The sequence below is a fragment of the Branchiostoma lanceolatum genome, chromosome 15 (genome assembly GCF_035083965.1).
Source record: "Branchiostoma lanceolatum isolate klBraLanc5 chromosome 15, klBraLanc5.hap2, whole genome shotgun sequence".
Lineage (NCBI taxonomy): Eukaryota > Metazoa > Chordata > Leptocardii > Amphioxiformes > Branchiostomatidae > Branchiostoma > Branchiostoma lanceolatum.
The window spans coordinates 5,741,777-5,758,098 of NC_089736.1; the positions used below are offsets into that span (position 1 = coordinate 5,741,777).

The 16,322-nt window shown below is 42.3% G+C and overlaps 1 protein-coding gene and 1 long non-coding RNA gene across 4 annotated transcripts; both read left to right on the plus strand.

The window, feature by feature from the left end:
* The first annotated feature begins 235 nt into the window (after positions 1-235).
* Positions 236-4,784, plus strand: LOC136420847 (uncharacterized). Of its 3 annotated transcripts, none has more exons than XR_010753327.1 (4): positions 236-653; positions 784-878; positions 3,162-3,307; positions 4,308-4,784. It is a non-coding gene; the product is annotated as an uncharacterized lncRNA (long non-coding RNA). The 3 variants fall into 3 exon arrangements; XR_010753329.1 differs by having other exon boundaries at positions 3,162-3,246; XR_010753328.1 differs by lacking the exon at positions 784-878.
* A 3,998-nt stretch (positions 4,785-8,782) lies between these two features.
* On the plus strand, positions 8,783-12,865 carry LOC136421069 (uncharacterized). Its single transcript, XM_066408214.1, has 5 exons — positions 8,783-8,942; positions 9,461-9,647; positions 9,972-10,154; positions 11,952-12,038; positions 12,246-12,865. The coding sequence occupies exons 1-5, from the start codon at positions 8,883-8,885 to the stop codon at positions 12,863-12,865; spliced, it is 1,137 nt and encodes a 378-aa protein (XP_066264311.1). The 5' UTR covers positions 8,783-8,882.
* Positions 12,866-16,322: the final 3,457 nt, after the last annotated feature.

A 16,322-nucleotide genomic window follows, 5' to 3' on the forward strand; every position in this document is an offset into this window, starting at 1 on the left:
CGTTTTAGAAAGTAATGTTAAACTAGTGTTAGAATTCTCAGTGGTTGAAAAAAGATAAAGTCCCAAATACATTGTACTTAATTGAAATGAGCCCCAGGAGAGTTTAAAATGTAACTATTTGAGATTTTCGTCCATCACTTTATACACTAACCTTATTGGTCATATGTACTACAAGACATGTTAAAAGTCGAAGGAGTTTTCTTTTTGTCTATATTGTATGTAATCTTATATCTTATACAAAACAAATGGTACAGGCAAGCCTATCGACCAAGCTGCATTTTAAAGCCCCTTTCACATATTCAGGACCTTCCCACGACATTCCCCTCGACCACTCCCAACCAAGGTCGGCGCTGGGTTGGGAATGGGCTGTAATCCATCCTATTCTGGATCCAATTCGTCCTTACGTCTGATGAATACTGCTCTTCGGCATGCCAAACTTTGTCTATTTGTCCTCCAGTTCGAAAATTGAAATCGCCATCAAAATTTGAATCTTTTACGTGTCCCAAATGTCCGACGTCATAGCACACCGTAGGACTGACGTCAGTAGCGTTGCCATGGCTACGGACCGAGAGGATTGAAAAGGAGTGCGGCACGTCGTGAAGAGCAGACCAGAACAGGAAAGTGCAGGGGAAACACCGCCGCCTGATCCACCGGTGAGTCTGCATATTCTACCTAATATCATCACGCGTGAGAAGGTTGTTTCCTCACCTTAAAATTTCATCCACCAAAAGATACTGGTTTTTGTATCAACAGGATTTCCAGAAAGTGTTGGTCATTTTCCAGACTGTTCCTGTTGAGAGGCAGTCCCCCTGCCGCACAAGGACGCGTGGTCGACTGGAAGGGCGACCCCCGTAGCCGATAAGAACCCTTCTCACTCCGTACGTAGTTAGCCTGCTGCTTGCCAGAGTTCAGCGGGCCTACACGCTTGTCTCCTTGGTATCCTTAAGCTCTATCATCCGCCAATCCAACTCGGTCCGCCCGACAAAGTTTACAAGACCGTGCGGTGGACAGAGTTGGTAGGCGGGTAAATAAGAATGTTTTATTTGCAAGTTCTTGCCCAAGGGCTAATTGTAACATGAAACAATGCATAGAAAGGGTATGCTGTACAGATAGTGCGAGTTAACAATGTTACCGGGTAGACCCGTGTGCTTCTTTCCAGATTTCAGCGGATAGTGTTGGAAATTCTCATCTTATCGTTTTTCCGTGCGTAAATGTTTTAAAGCTTAAAAGGATGTTCTAAAACTCAAGTTGGTAGTTACAGGATTATTGTTAGAAACCTTTTTGGTTGTGGCTACTGTCAGGATGATCCTGTATGCAGTAGAAATTTTTGCACTGCATACAGGATGATCCTGTCAGCAGTAGAAAAATCTGCACTGCTGTCAGGATCATCCTGTATGCAGTGCAAAATTTTCTACTGCATACAGGATCATCCTGTATGCAGTGCAAAAATTTCTACTGCATACAGGATTTTTTCCTGTATGCAGTGCAAAAATTTCTACTGCTGACAGGAAACATTTTCAGCCAATCAGAGCTCGCAAAAAGATTGCCCGCGCGAAAGGACTCAGCGAGGAACATGGCGGCAGCCATGAAGGCTGGAGATAAGTTTTCCAACTGGGCGGATTTCCAGGCCGCCCTGTTACTGAATGAGTACCAAGAGGCGAGCAGCAAACAAGACATGACTCGTAATAATAGAGCACAACCACACCTGTCTGATGAAGTAACGGGATTTATTGAACAATTGACATTAGGATCCAGTGGGAGGGGGGTGGATTCCTTCTAATAAGTTCTATTAAAAGTGCGTTCCTCAAGCTGTCGATTCGACGGATTCAAAAATTTCAGCATAAAAAAGAGTCAGTTGTGATAACGAAACGGCTGTTACTTGTACGTTGTACGTTAACTAGTAGTTCAGCTCAATTAATAGAGGGCTCGGATGGGAGTATCAGTACCCAGGAGCATGTCAGAAATTTGGCACCTAGCATCGATGATATTTGAGATAAAACATGACTATAATCACGATCCGAAATATGCCCCATGAATAGGTTAAGCCTAGCTGAAATTATGAAATTAAAATTGCCCGGTTTCCAGCTCATGCGTTCGCCGGATCCGATCGGATCGCGCTGATATCACCTGGTAGGTCCTTAGATACGCTGTGATGATGGCCGACATCTTTAAACACCTAATATCTGCTGTTACCGTAGCAATTACATATGCTAGCTTCTGATTGGTTGCGAAAATGCATTGAAAAAAAGGACGATCCTGCCAGCAGTGCAAAAATTTGCACTGCATACAGGACGATCCTGCCAGCAGTACAAAGATTTGCACTGCATACAGGACGATCCTGTATGCAGTGCAAATTTTTGTACTGCTGGCAGGATCATCCTGTATGCAGTGCAAATTTTTGCACTGCTGGCAGGATCGTCCTGTATGCAGTGCAAATTTTTGTACTGCTACCAGGATCGTCCTGCCAGCAGTGCAAATTTTTGCACTGCTGGCAGGATCGTCCTGCCATTAGCCTTAGGCAACATTTTTTTCGAATTCCGACGGCAATTGAAGGTTTCAATTTGAGACGAAAAATCATTTCGTTTTTGCGATCACCATAATCAGTTGATCATTTTCTTTAAAACCTTGGGTGTGTTTTGGAGATTGTATCTTTCGAAGGCCATAAGTCTAGACCAATCAGTATAGATTGAACAGCGCATTTTTTCACCATGGACAAAGATTTTTCTATCCCAATTTCATCTTACAGTTTTCAATTTTCAACACATAGTTTTTACATATGTAATGTTACATGTGTTAAGCTTTGAATTTTTTTTTCTATTTTAAAGATCCTGTCGGTAGTAACAGGATTACTGTCGAAAATCTTTTTCGAATTCTGACGACAATTTAAGGTTAGAATTTCAAGCAAAAATCGTTTTATTTTCGCGATCACCATAATCAGTTTATAGTTTTCCTGAAAACCTTGGGCGTGATTGGGCGATTGTATATTTCGAAGGCTGTATGTCTAGCCCAATCAATATAGACTGAACAGTGCTTTCTTTCACTTTGGATTATTTTTCCCACTTTTCTTCAGTTTCTTATGTACACGGTGATTTGTTTTTCTAAATTAAGAGGATGCGATGCTACACCGCATATCATTTATTTTTTATACCATACTTTTTCAGAGGGGCGGTTGGCGAGAACCAAGCTTCAACGGGACCGCAACCGACGTTGAGCGGGGACAAGGCTTCATCGGCACCGCAGACCACAGTAAGAATGTCCCATAGGTGTGTGTGCAGCTAGACCAGACTTCACATGCCGCAAAACGGCTGTAAATTCATCTATTTTCGCGTTGGTTTCATTTCGCGGCGGCCCATTTTTTCGGCCCATTTTTGCAGATTTCAATTAATTTTTTGTGCGTTTTTTTCATTGCAGGACTTGAACTGTTCCTATTTCTATTTTGATGAAATTAATAGAGCTCAAGTTTGCATAGTCCTTTGCAAAAATCACGCTTTTGGCAAGCACCAAATATGGACAAATAGAACAGTTTTTAATGGTTAGTTCGTTTTTTACACTGCATGTCTTATTTTCACACCCCTTTAGACTGATAACTAATATGGAACTACGTATAAGAAAAAACACGCATGCCCGACATTAGAATATGACGAATGTAATATTTGTTTGTTTAGAAATCTAGAAATACATCAGGAAAAATCTTGGTGTTGTGTTACATGATGAGAATCTCCATTTTGTAGCATGTTGCGTTAAAAAAACCCACTGATACATCTTCTTATACAACTGTCCTTCCATCATAGTCCGTTCCTCAGAGAGTATAAATGTCCACACTACAGAGCGTGGACAGTGTGTCTCTAAATATTTTTCCAACGACACACCGACATGTCACACTGTTGCCAGGTGAAGAATATGGGATTAATGACCTGCCCTGCGGTGTATACGGTGTCATAACGAATGGTCGGTTCCTGGTATTATAACCACCGAATGAAACCAACGAGTGAGCGAAGACATTAACACGTACCAAACTGACATTTATGCGTGAGACAAGTCCAGTATAACTTATACGTAAATCGTACACACCTTGAAGTGTTTGTCAAGTCAAAGTAAAAAGTAGAACTAGAAAAAAAGTACAATTAAAAAACCCAGCTGCACTCTCCCATGTAATGATAGGGTTACAAAAAAAGTGATCCAGTGAAACCTTGTAAAAAATGGTCAATGTGGAGTGATTATGACCGATTGGTCTAGCAAAATGGGGCCTTTTGCTTGGTCAATCCCATCTGGCCACAAGATAATAAGGATTCACCTTTATTTTCCAGGTGAGCCAGTCGGCTGGTTGTTCCCCCTCCCCCACAAGGGGATAACAACCCTGCAGCAGACAGCGACACAGACCGTTTATATATAGTTTAGCTGATTTATAGTTTTATATCTAGCATGGTAAATGTAGTACAACAGGTGTTAGTTGTTTTCACCATCCTTGTAAGTTGTGCAAGTTTAGACCCGGCCTGTTTTCCTGGGTGCAAGAACACAAAACCCTGGTCATCCTGTTTTCCCAATGGGAAACCATACAATGGGCCCAATACTCAAAAGGGCACCTGTATATTATGCACCGCGCAGCAACAGCCAACACTAAATGTAACAAACTCTTCCCAGCCAATCTCAATATGTCTTCCTAACAAGGGCAGTGTAGCTATTCGGGGGTTCTCGTTCGGTATACTGTCAGTTCAGAAACTACGACCATCTCAGCTGTCAAAAATAAGTGACCTTGCTCTCGTTCAATGTGGAATCACAGATCTAGAACAAGATGTTTTGGCTGAGTTTCGTCTATTGAAGTCATTGGAGCTTCAGTTCAACAACTTGATTCACGTCAAACGAAATTGGTTTGACAGTTTGAAGTTTCCCGCATTTTTCTGGACCCTATCATTGTCACACAACCATATAATGAATATGGATTCGAAATGCTTCCAAAGGCTGACTACCCTGCTAACTTTGTTCCTAGACAATAACTCTTTGCAAAGTATCCAGCCATCTTGGTTTCACAACCTGAAAAACTTAGAAGGCCTTTACTTGAAATCAAATTCTATCAAAATCATTCATCCGCAAGCGTTTAAGTCAGTGTCAGGGCTGACAAAGCTAGACTTGAGCAGGAATGAGTTGACGTGTTTGTCAAAGGAAACTGTAGAGGGCCTGCACAAACTACTAGAACTATCACTGAGTAGGAATAAGTTGCTTTCTCTCGATGATTCTGTTCAGTTGGTAATGAACTGGCAACTGGACTCTCGTCATCCTCCGTATTCCGGTCAGCACATTGCAGTAAGGGTTAACGAGGTGCTTTTCTGTATCAATGAAGTTTCCCAACGGAGCCATGTTTATCATGTCCAGATGCAACATGACACCCACACACAGGCAGCTCGGCCAGGAATGGAACCACACGTCCGATGTAGGAATCGAAATTTTCAGCTTAAAGCAACAAGTCAACTAAAGTACAGCCTGCCATTGATTATCATATCAGTTAACACAGAATCAGACAAACATGCCAAAAACATCGCCCAATTGTGCAAACATGCTTGGGAAGATGTCTCCACTGTAAAGGTAGCATTGGGGGGAGACACCACTCTGCAGATTGTTCCCATTGGTATAGACAGGTCCTGCCATCCCCAAATTGTTGCTATAATCCTATCAGATGTCATCTCTGATAAAAACAGGACCAAGCCGCATGCGTATGGAAACAATAATAATGTGAGTGCGTTTGCAATTGAAGAAATGACGAATGTAACATGCCTTATCAACACTTGGGAGGAGACCTACCGACATGTCTTCACCATGCCCTTGTCCAGCACTCCTGATGGCACCGTGTGTGCAGGGAAGACTCAGGCCACAAGGGCTGTGTCCGGCACTCTTGATGGTACCGTGTGCACGAGAGAGGAGGTGACTCTGACCACAGGAGAGCCTAGCATCAAGACAACAAACTTAACCCCGAATCAGACGAACCCCAGTACAATTGTGAAAAAGAGATCCCCACTTGCAATGATCATCACAATGGTAGTTGTAGTAGGTGTAGTACTGGTAGCACTGTTTGTGACGTATGTTATCAGAAGGCAGCGCTGTTGTTCATGTTTTTCAAAGGGGCCTCCGCTGGCTATCGCTCCCCTGCATTGCACAGCGACTGATGTGGCCACACAGAGTACTTCATCAGCAGATGAGGAGCATCACTACCAAATTACTGATGAGGACGACTACAAGTACTACAACACAAGACCAGAGGCACAACATCCTTACTGGGAAATCCCTGATGAGTACCACAACTATTACAACACAAGAACAGGGGAAGAACATCCTTACTGGGAGATCCTAGAAGACTACTACAGCTACGAGAACACACGACCCCTATCATACCCTCTGACACTCCGGGTGACTCGAGACGACGATGAGGATGATACTATAACTTTTTACGGCGCTGCAGATGAGATGGCTCTTTCTTCATCAACCAGGCTGGGCGGCAAACATCCATCCTACGATGCAGCCCCTCGACTGACAACAATCCCACAGATACCTGTACGTCAGAAGAAGACAAAGATAAGACTATATGGATCACTCCCCCGAATCAGAACGGACCCACAGATACCCGCACGTCAGAGGAAGACCAACGTAAGCTCGTATGGTATGCCTGTAGCGTGCAGGTATAGAGCTCGAGATATGGTTGTAGTTGGTAAATACGGCAGAAAACAGGGAGCTACAAGGTCCAGAGAGCAGGACATTGCCTTGTATAACACCGCTCACCCCGCATGCGCGAGAAGACAGCATATTAACGTAAAGTACCAGGCTGCACACGTAGCTGCACACTTGAAGAACAAACATCGTCCAAACGTGTCATATCGACAGGCCCCATCTGTGCCCACTACCAGATCGAAAGGCGATGTCCTGACAACATACGAGGAGGGAAACAAAGCCAGAGCTCACAGGTCCAAAACCTTTAGCAAGGATGACATCGTGTTAAAGGACAAGCTTACTAACATGACCAAGCATCGGCGTCAAAGCATTTAGGAACGTCGCGACACTTTTTATCAGTAATTTTACCTTATCCTCCCCCTAGCAACAGGCGCTAGGCTAGTCTTTAAAAATATCAAAAATTACTAGAACCAAAAGTCCAGACGGAAAATCTATCACGCTTACTCACTAAACTTCAAGGTTGATGTTGTTTATCTTGCACTCAGAAACTTTGCCGGGCTCAAGCTTGTAGACTAGTTTTTTGCTGAATATATTGTTATCTACATGCAATAACGCACAGATATGTGCACTTAATGATTGTATCTTTTTTTATTGTTTTAGAAAGTCGTGTTGAAATAACATTGAACGTCTCGGTGGTTCCAAACAATAAAGTCCCAAGTGGTAAGTTATGAGATGAGCCCCAGTAAAGTTTAGAATGTAACTATGTGAAATTTTCGTCCATTCGATATATGTACCTTTCTATACTTATTCAATAGTATGTACCACAAGACATGTTAAGAGTTGAGGTAGTTTTCTTTTTGTGTATATTATGCGTAATCTTAATAAATGGTCCTGGAAAGCTAATCGAAAATACTGCATTGTAAAGACCCTTTCACACATTCAAGACTTTCCCACGACTTTGCTCACGACCACTCCCAACCAATTGCAAGGCCGGCGCTGGGTTGGGAATAGCCTGGAAGCCATCTTATTTTAGATCCAATTTGCTCCTCTGATCGCATCCAAGCAGACTATGACTTTAATTTTTCAAAATGAATAGTCTGCTGCAGGCACAGACGACGCAAAACCAGAGATCGCATTACTCACGACTAACTCCCAACCATGGTCTCGAGAAGGTCGGCTATGTGTGACAGGGGCTTATAGGGCTATTTCAGGAAGCAACTGTTAGAAGGTAAAAACCTAATACCCTGGTGTATAAAGGGGATATTCCATTAACAACTGTTGGGAGGATAGGATCCACCATTATTCATCATGTTGCTAATGAAACATCCCTGTCACACGGAGTAAACAACAACAAATAACACACGTTGCTTAGCAACTGCACAGAACCACAATATGCCTTTGGCAAAATGCCAACTTTATACTTTATAAGGCTCATTTTTACGTTTTAGATGTATTTTATTACAATGAATGAATGAATGAATTGTTATTATTGTATTACATTATGTAATTATCTGAAGTGGATACAGTAGGACGAAGAGATGAAGAAAATGTGAAGACTCCAATTCTATAAAGCCATTCATTTTATAGATTATTATTGACGGAACTCGATGTTTGTAGCTGACAACTTATGAATCTAGACTCGTATGTCTGTTTATTACCAGTCATCTGAAGTCAAGTGAAATTAGAATCTCTTTCAAAAATGTATCTTGTAAAAGTGATCAATTGACATCATTTGGAAGATATGTATTTATGCATAATGAAATCATTAAATGTGTTGGGACTGACCTTTGTGACTTTGGACTTCTCATTTATTCATTCTCACCAAGTGCAAACATATATGAGCAGGAATCATGCACATTATTGTTATTAGTGTCAGGATTATTGTCATTATCAGTTAGTTGTAGTGATTGAGTGAAATAGAAAGTTGACGAAAACAAAAAGAACACAGAAGCACACGCATGCGCGTGCATACACACATAACATTGATGAACGGGGAGGCTGTGACTTACACGTGTAACCATGTCGCGACATTGTTGGGTTTGAATACGTAGTCTCATCTGCACCGCTTGTAATATCCGCTAAGGGGCGCTGTGGTATGGCTACTAAGTCGTGCAACCGGTTGGAGTAGTGTTCAGGTAAAAGGTGAAAGTTCTAGTAGGCGGGGTCACAACAGAGCTAGAAGGAGCGCATACTATAAGATACAATAGCTGCTTGTACGAAAGAGGATGTTTCGACTTGCCTTGTCGCTGTGCTTTCTTAGTGCAGTGCTATGTGCAGACCTTACGGTAGGTGTCGCTTGTGTGTACGATTTACATTGTGTCATGGGCTGATGCATTTGCTGCTTTTTAAACTCTCTGACAAAATTCTACACTTACTTTGCTGGCAAACATCCCTTCTTATTGGTTACTTGTGACTTTAATCATTGAGAAACGTCGAAGCTTCGACGGTACCAAGAAATCTGGAAAAATCTTGATTCTTCCGACTGGAAAACTCCTTGACCTGACAAAAATGTCTTGCCTAAACGCTAAAATACCTCAGCTGACCTTGGCGACGTTAGAATACACTGAGCTGATCAAGACGATTCCACTTCATACTTTCTAGAGGGGTGATTCAAATCGCGTTATCTGTTCAACATCTCATCATTTATATTGATTATCGCCTAGTTTTCGTATTTTCAAAAGCCACATTATTCATTCTTCCTTGTGCTAGATCTATAACGTACATAATTCTAGAAATATTTGGATAGAATTTATCAAATATGTTGATAGTCTTTCAAGTTTAAAGTGTATATTTTTGTCAGCAGACTCAGGGACAGTGCCTAAACGTTAACTACTATGCCTATGGGGCAACTGTGGCGTATGGGATTTTCTATCAAAACAACAACAACAATGGCGAAGATGGCAACTCCACTCTATCCACCTTCCTGAGCAAACCACGACTTAAATGTCAATCTGATGACAGGTGCCCACGTGATGGAACACCCAAATATGGTATGATCGTAGTTTAAAAGTTTTCCTCCACGTTTCATTAATTTTGGGATACACGCACTGATATATAGATCAATCCTGACTGCCCATCACAATTAACAGCCTAACCAATGACAGCATGGCAATTAGCGGTTTGACCAATGAGAGAGTGGCTGCATGTCCGTCCAATATTAGCATTTTTATGTTTTTATTTTACATTTCTACGTTTTGACGAGGATAAACGGGGGCGATGGAATTGGTCTATCAAAAAGATCTGTCAATGTACATGTACCTTGCAAAATGATAAAATTACTTTTATCAAGGTTGGATATTTGCAATTTCCCACAGAGGATGACGACATTCCCTTCCGTACGGCTCGCTTCACAACCCTCGGGGCCAGGGGGCGTCTGGGCCCGACTACCCTGGGCGACCACTACCGTGGACAGGACCACGAGGACATGGTGTACTTACGGGACGGGGTGCAGGTCTTCACGGTGCCCGCTACGGGAGTTTACCTCCTAGAGGTCGCAGGTGTGACTCCACAAACAACTGTTATTGGATGACGTTTGGTGGTGACGTCACATCTTTGAATGGCATGGCGTACACATAACTTATGACGTCATAGACACGTAATTACAAATACACGAATCAGAACGTGTACATTTTTCTAAGAGGTACTAAAGTTTTTTTTGAGGACGTAATGATATGCATGGCTTCAAGACTATATACTACAAGAAATGCAGCGTCAAGTAGTGTTTTGGTTTGTTAACAGGTGCAACTGTGCCTTTTTATCGAATATCAAAGTTCATGTTCACAAGTAAAACGGTTTACATTGCTGAAACGGTTCGAACCGGTTTACATTTTCAATCATAAACGGGGCCTAAGTTTCACGAAGTTCATGTATTTACGCCGATTCGAAATTAAATACACTACTCTGTAGCTCAACTGGTAGCAGTCTTGCAGTTGAGCTCCTGGTTCCAATTAGTTGGTAACTGGGAAACCCCAGTTCAAATCATGGGAATGCACATCGGATGGAGCTGCACTCGTCTTTCAGAAGGGACGTAAAATGGGGATGCCTCGAGCACGTTAAAAGAGGAAGGGCTAGCAACCTCTTTTGGTAACTAGAATGGCAACATTTTCAGGAAAATGCAGAATATTCCCCTCCCATTACCTACACCTCAAATATGACATCCTTAGCATTGACTGTAAGGATATTACGAATTTTCTGCATAAATTATGCAAAGGAGGTTGGCAGTAGCATATAGCAGCTCAAATATGACATCCGTAGCTTTTATGGTAAGGGTTATGCATAAATTATGCATAATGCGCTCATTAGCATAATGTATGGCCAGGTTTTCTGACCTTTCCTAAAGGTACCTGCATCTCAAATATGACATCCGTAGCCTTTACGGTAAGGGAAAAGCAAGTTTATGCATGAATTATGCAAATGAGGTCCGCATTAGCACAATTTATATACAGGTGTGTTCACCTCTCCTCAAGGCACCTACATCTGAAATATGGCATCCGTAACCTTTACGGTAAGGGATATGGATAAATTATGCAAACGAGGCCCTCATTAGCATAATTTATGGCCAGGTTTTGTGACCCTTCGTAATGGTACCTACATCTCAAATATGACATCCGTAGCTTTCACGGTAAGGGAAATACAAGTTTATGCATTAATTATGCAAATGAGGTCCTCATTAGCATAATTTATGTCCAGGTGTGTTCACCTTTCCTAAAAGTACCTACATCTCAAATATGACATCTGTAGCTTTTACGGTAAAGGAAATACAACTTTATGCATACATTATGCAAATGAGGTCCTCATTAGCATAATTTATGTCCAGGTGTGTTCACCTTTCCTAAAGGTACCTACATCTCAAATATGACATCTGTAGCTTTTACGGTAAGGGAAATACAAGTTTCTGCATAAATTATGCAAATGAGGCCCTCATTAGCATAATTTATTGTCAGGTGTATTCACCTTTCCTACAGGTACCTACATCTCAAATATAACATCCGTACATTGTAACATAAGGTACATATAACTTTCTGCAATACCATTAGTAGAGCTACCACCGCACATCTACTTGGTTTTTGGCAGAAGAAGAAGAAGAAGAAGAAAGAAGAAGAAAGAAGAAGAAGAAGAACAGGCAAGCAAAAACAATATATCCCCCTTCCCACTGGAAGGGGAATATAAAGATATACCGTGCTACAGAAACGGCAAGGAAACTTGCTGACCTATGTGCCATTAGGCACTACAAGATGAACAACAATATACTAATCGTAACATGCATCTTATGTGATACTGTGGTCTGTTGTTAGGAGCGGCAGCAGGTTGGGGGAAGGCCGACAACAAGACGATCAGAGGCCGAGGTGCCGTGGTCTTGGCTGCCCTTGAACTCATCAAAGGTACATACACGTACACGTACACCATAACATTACCTGCAGAAAACGATGTCAGTCAACCGATAGTATTTCAGCACCAAGGGCAGTCGGTATATGATAACGTTGCATCTGAGTTACGCTCCTCGTAAGGTGTTTTGTGGGTTGCAGCAGTGCTATTCTTAATCAAATTCTACCATCCGTGACCCCTGTCATGTTTTCATTTCTAAACAGGCAGGCTACTGAAGATCCTTGTCGGTCAGGAGGGAGCTGAGAATAAAGAAAGTCACGGTGTTGGAGGAGGGGGCGGTACGTTTGTCACGGGCATCGATAACACCCCGCTGATCATTGCGGGAGGGGGAGGGGGTGGCAACCGGCAAGAGACGCGCAACGCCCGGTGCGACGGGACGGCCTCCACCGAAGGAAACCCTGGATACAGTCCCAAGGGAGGGACAACCTTCACTGGCGGCGTGAAGGGACACGGCGCGACGGAAGGGGACAGAGACAATGTCGGCGGCGGGGGAGGGGGCCTGCTCTCCCGAGGAGCGAGCTCCAAGTACTTCGGTGGAAAAGACGGAGCGTACGGCGGGGAAGGGGGTGGATCGTACAAAAAAGGGGGTGTGGGAGGAAGGCCATATGTGAATGATGCGGAAGGAGGATTTGGGGGTGGAGGGGGTAGCTTTGGGAATGGGGGAGGGGGTGGTGGAGGAGGGGGGTACTCCGGAGGGGGGAGGGGAGACAACTGGAGTGACGCATGCGGAGGTGGCGGAGGGTCGTTTTCGTCTGGGAACGAGACGGTCGGAACAGACGGTGGGAACGACGGTCCAGGCTATGTCGTCATCACTAAGTTATAAAGATAACACGTGACCAAGAAACCTCTTGCTCATTGGACAGAAGTGTAGTTGTAATGATTTGATGTCACAAAGTACATGATAAAGTGATAAAGTCTACTCTTCGTGTACATAATACATTCATATTCGAAATGGACTACTTCTACTGTCGTTGTAATATAGTTCATCAGATAAATACAAACAAGCCTGTTAGCAGAAAGCTACTCTTCCCAAACGTGGTGTTATTTCATCCACATCAACTCAGTTGCAATACATGCAGAAACGTTACAATTAATCATTCCAGAACAATAAATTATGACGGTGTACAAATCACTTGTTCTATTGCGTCACGTTTTAACTGTGATGAAGAGCCCGTGTTTGTTTCAATATCTGCAACTGCCTGAGACAAATTTGGGTCCACCAAAGCGGTCTCTGCATCCCCTGCTGACATATCTGTACAACCGTCTCCGCGAGGTGTTGCCGAACCTTCTTGGTTATCGGCTCGAAGCTGAACGACGTGTTCAAACGTGCGAGGGGCGAACGGGCGTGTTGTGTCGCTTAGCAACGTCGACAGTTGTCCTGTATGATCACGAGAACCCCAAAGAGAATCCACAACCCCTGCAAGAGCGTTCGGTAGATAGCCTTCCTTTCTTTTTGGAGGAACAGTTGGGCGAATCACTGAATGGGGTGACTTTGCGTTGTGTTTCTCGGTCTTCTTGGAGTCGGTTTTAACGGGAATCCAAAACGCCAACCCGTCCTGTCCATGGTGTGGTGGTGACACGATCCATTGGGACTGATCTGGGAACGAGACCAACGGCAGCTGGTTCAAAAACTGTGGGTCAAATTCGTTCTCGGGGACGATCCAGACCCTCCTGTCGTCTGACAAGTCCAGAACTGAGTCTTGCTCAGATTTTCCCTTCTCGGAAGACTCCATGTTATCGTGTAGTTATGAGTTCAAAGTCTCAGGAGAAACATGGACACCTGTGAAGCAAATTGTGAATCATAAAGGCTGAAGGGATACCAATTCTGTAATCTCCAAGCAGCCCAAAAGTCGTCACAAGGCATTGTGCCCAACGTTTGATTTTGCCTTTTTTCCCTATTTACAGAATTAATAATCTCCAAAGACGGTATCTACTGTTTGGCCCCTGCAAGAGCGTTCGGTAGATAGCCTTCCTTTCTTTTCGGTAGATAGCCTTCCTTTCTTTTTGATACTATCTTGCCACTGGTAGATCTGTTTAGAGATAACTAATTCTATAAATCGGAAAAAAAACGCACAATCAAACGTTAGGCACATTATGCCTTGTCTTCAAGTAAATTTGCATAAAAAGTTATGATCAACATGAATTAAAGGTGCTGTAACGGTTCTCATGTGAAACTTTCGTGGTCAATTGACAGGCACTGGTTGTGAAAGAAAACTGTTCCAGAACGTTGCTTTCCCAACTTTATACATTTAACTTATAATATTTGTTTTTCCAAAATTGGTTCTCTGCTCTTGTTTGCATAGAAACAACACACAGCTAACCTTTACGATGGGTTTATCACATGAGCGCACTGGGGATCCGGTAGATTTCCATGGTCTTTCGTCCTTAAATTCTCTTGCAATAGACCATCTCTGGGTTAGCGCCTTTCCTCTTTGTAGCTATGGTAACGCAATACTAAGACGTAGCGGGTTTGTTACCGAATAATTGATAACGCTCTTGGTCACGTGACAATGCGGCCCTAATATATTTTGAATACAGGAAACCATTGTCTACCGGGTATCACAAAAAGTGCATCGAAAAAAAGAAATCCGAACTGTTCCAACAGCGTCACTACCTTGTGCTGACCATGACGTCAAATTTCTCGTGGAATTATTAGTTTATGACGTTCCATGCCTTTGTCAATCAGTTTACATAAACACAGATTCCTCCAAGCCCCGAAAGTCGACACTAGCAGTCGATATACCAAGGGTACCGCACTAATTTTGAAAATCCGACAAGACTGGGGACATGGTAAAAGAGCATATCTTTGTACCTATGGACCATCGTACTTAAATTGTATACAAGACATAGCCGACACAAAGGTTAGGATCAGAGAGGCTGTATTTTAAAGCAAAAAAGGAAACACAAATCCTTACACTACACTGAAAAACACTAAAAATGATATGTTTAATCAGTAAGCAATTGAGAGTTTAAACTTCCTATGTGCTTTGTAACTTCACAAAACATGCTAGTACAGCTTGTACTAATGTGCATGTAAACTAACAGTAAATCAATTAATCAGCTATAGGATTATACAAATACTGTACAATTTGATAATCATACTTACGAATCATTCTGTACAAATCATAGTATGTCTGGACGGTTCAGTATCATATGTAACGTTCCTCTTAAAATCTTCCTCATATCTGTACGTCTAAGAGTAAGAGTTTAGGATAAAACTTAAAAGATCTAAGTCCACTTCTATGATCTTTCTGTGATACATTCCACCTAATGTCTACCTTTCCTAATGATTTGTCCACACAATTCTCTTACGATACTCATTATAAAAATATTCAATTCTGCAATTAACATATTCACATGCTCTATGGGTTCCTTTGGTCCATTGATACTTTTTTCATAAAAATTGTCAAGCATGAAAATTTTTGGTAGATATGGCTCTTAAATCTTTTTAAAAGTAGAATTTAACTTTAATTGATACAAGTTGATTGCAATTTTTTTGAATTGACAACTTTATTTAGAATGTCTTTGGCAGGGTGGATATATCTTTATATAAATCTTTATTTCATCATACTGCATAAAATCATCAATTATCATTTATTACATAGGGATGGTAAATGAAGTGAGATTGGGCTATACGTGTTTCTAGAGTGCCAGCAGGAATATGCAAATTAGATGTTGAAGTTCAGTAGATACCTTCGTAGTACAGGTATAGAGTACCATATAGGTTCGGTGGTTTGTAGTTATAATTGACTCTTCCAAACTAAATATTTTACCAGCATTAAGCAATTTGTTCATATGTTTGTGAACAGGCCAAATAAATGCATTTTGATAACCAATTTGCTGTTGGTATGCCTTATGCTTCGGTCACATTTTTGCACTGGTGCCCATGGGGGGTGTAGGTCCGGCCTGGCCACAAATTTGTCCTGGTGGACTGCCAGATACCAGGGGGGGCACCTCAGTGTTTTCATGATTAGTTTATGGTGTTTATTTGTTACCGGGTCCCAGGTTGGTTTTAACTCCTGAGTTAAAAACATCCAGGGGCCTGGTCGTGCCCCGAAATAGGCCGGTGCCTGCAGGGTGTCCCACGGGGCCACGAAGGGTCACACCTGAAAGTGGAAAAAGAAAAAGCCCACAAACTACTCGGTGGGGCCCATTTTTTCAATTGTGAAGAAAGCATTAGTCTGCAAAATGCGTGATTTGATCATGAAAAAGGGTGGATCCAAATATGAGAATGCTTTCAAATGACCAGTTAAAATGGATAATATCCTTACCAATGCCTG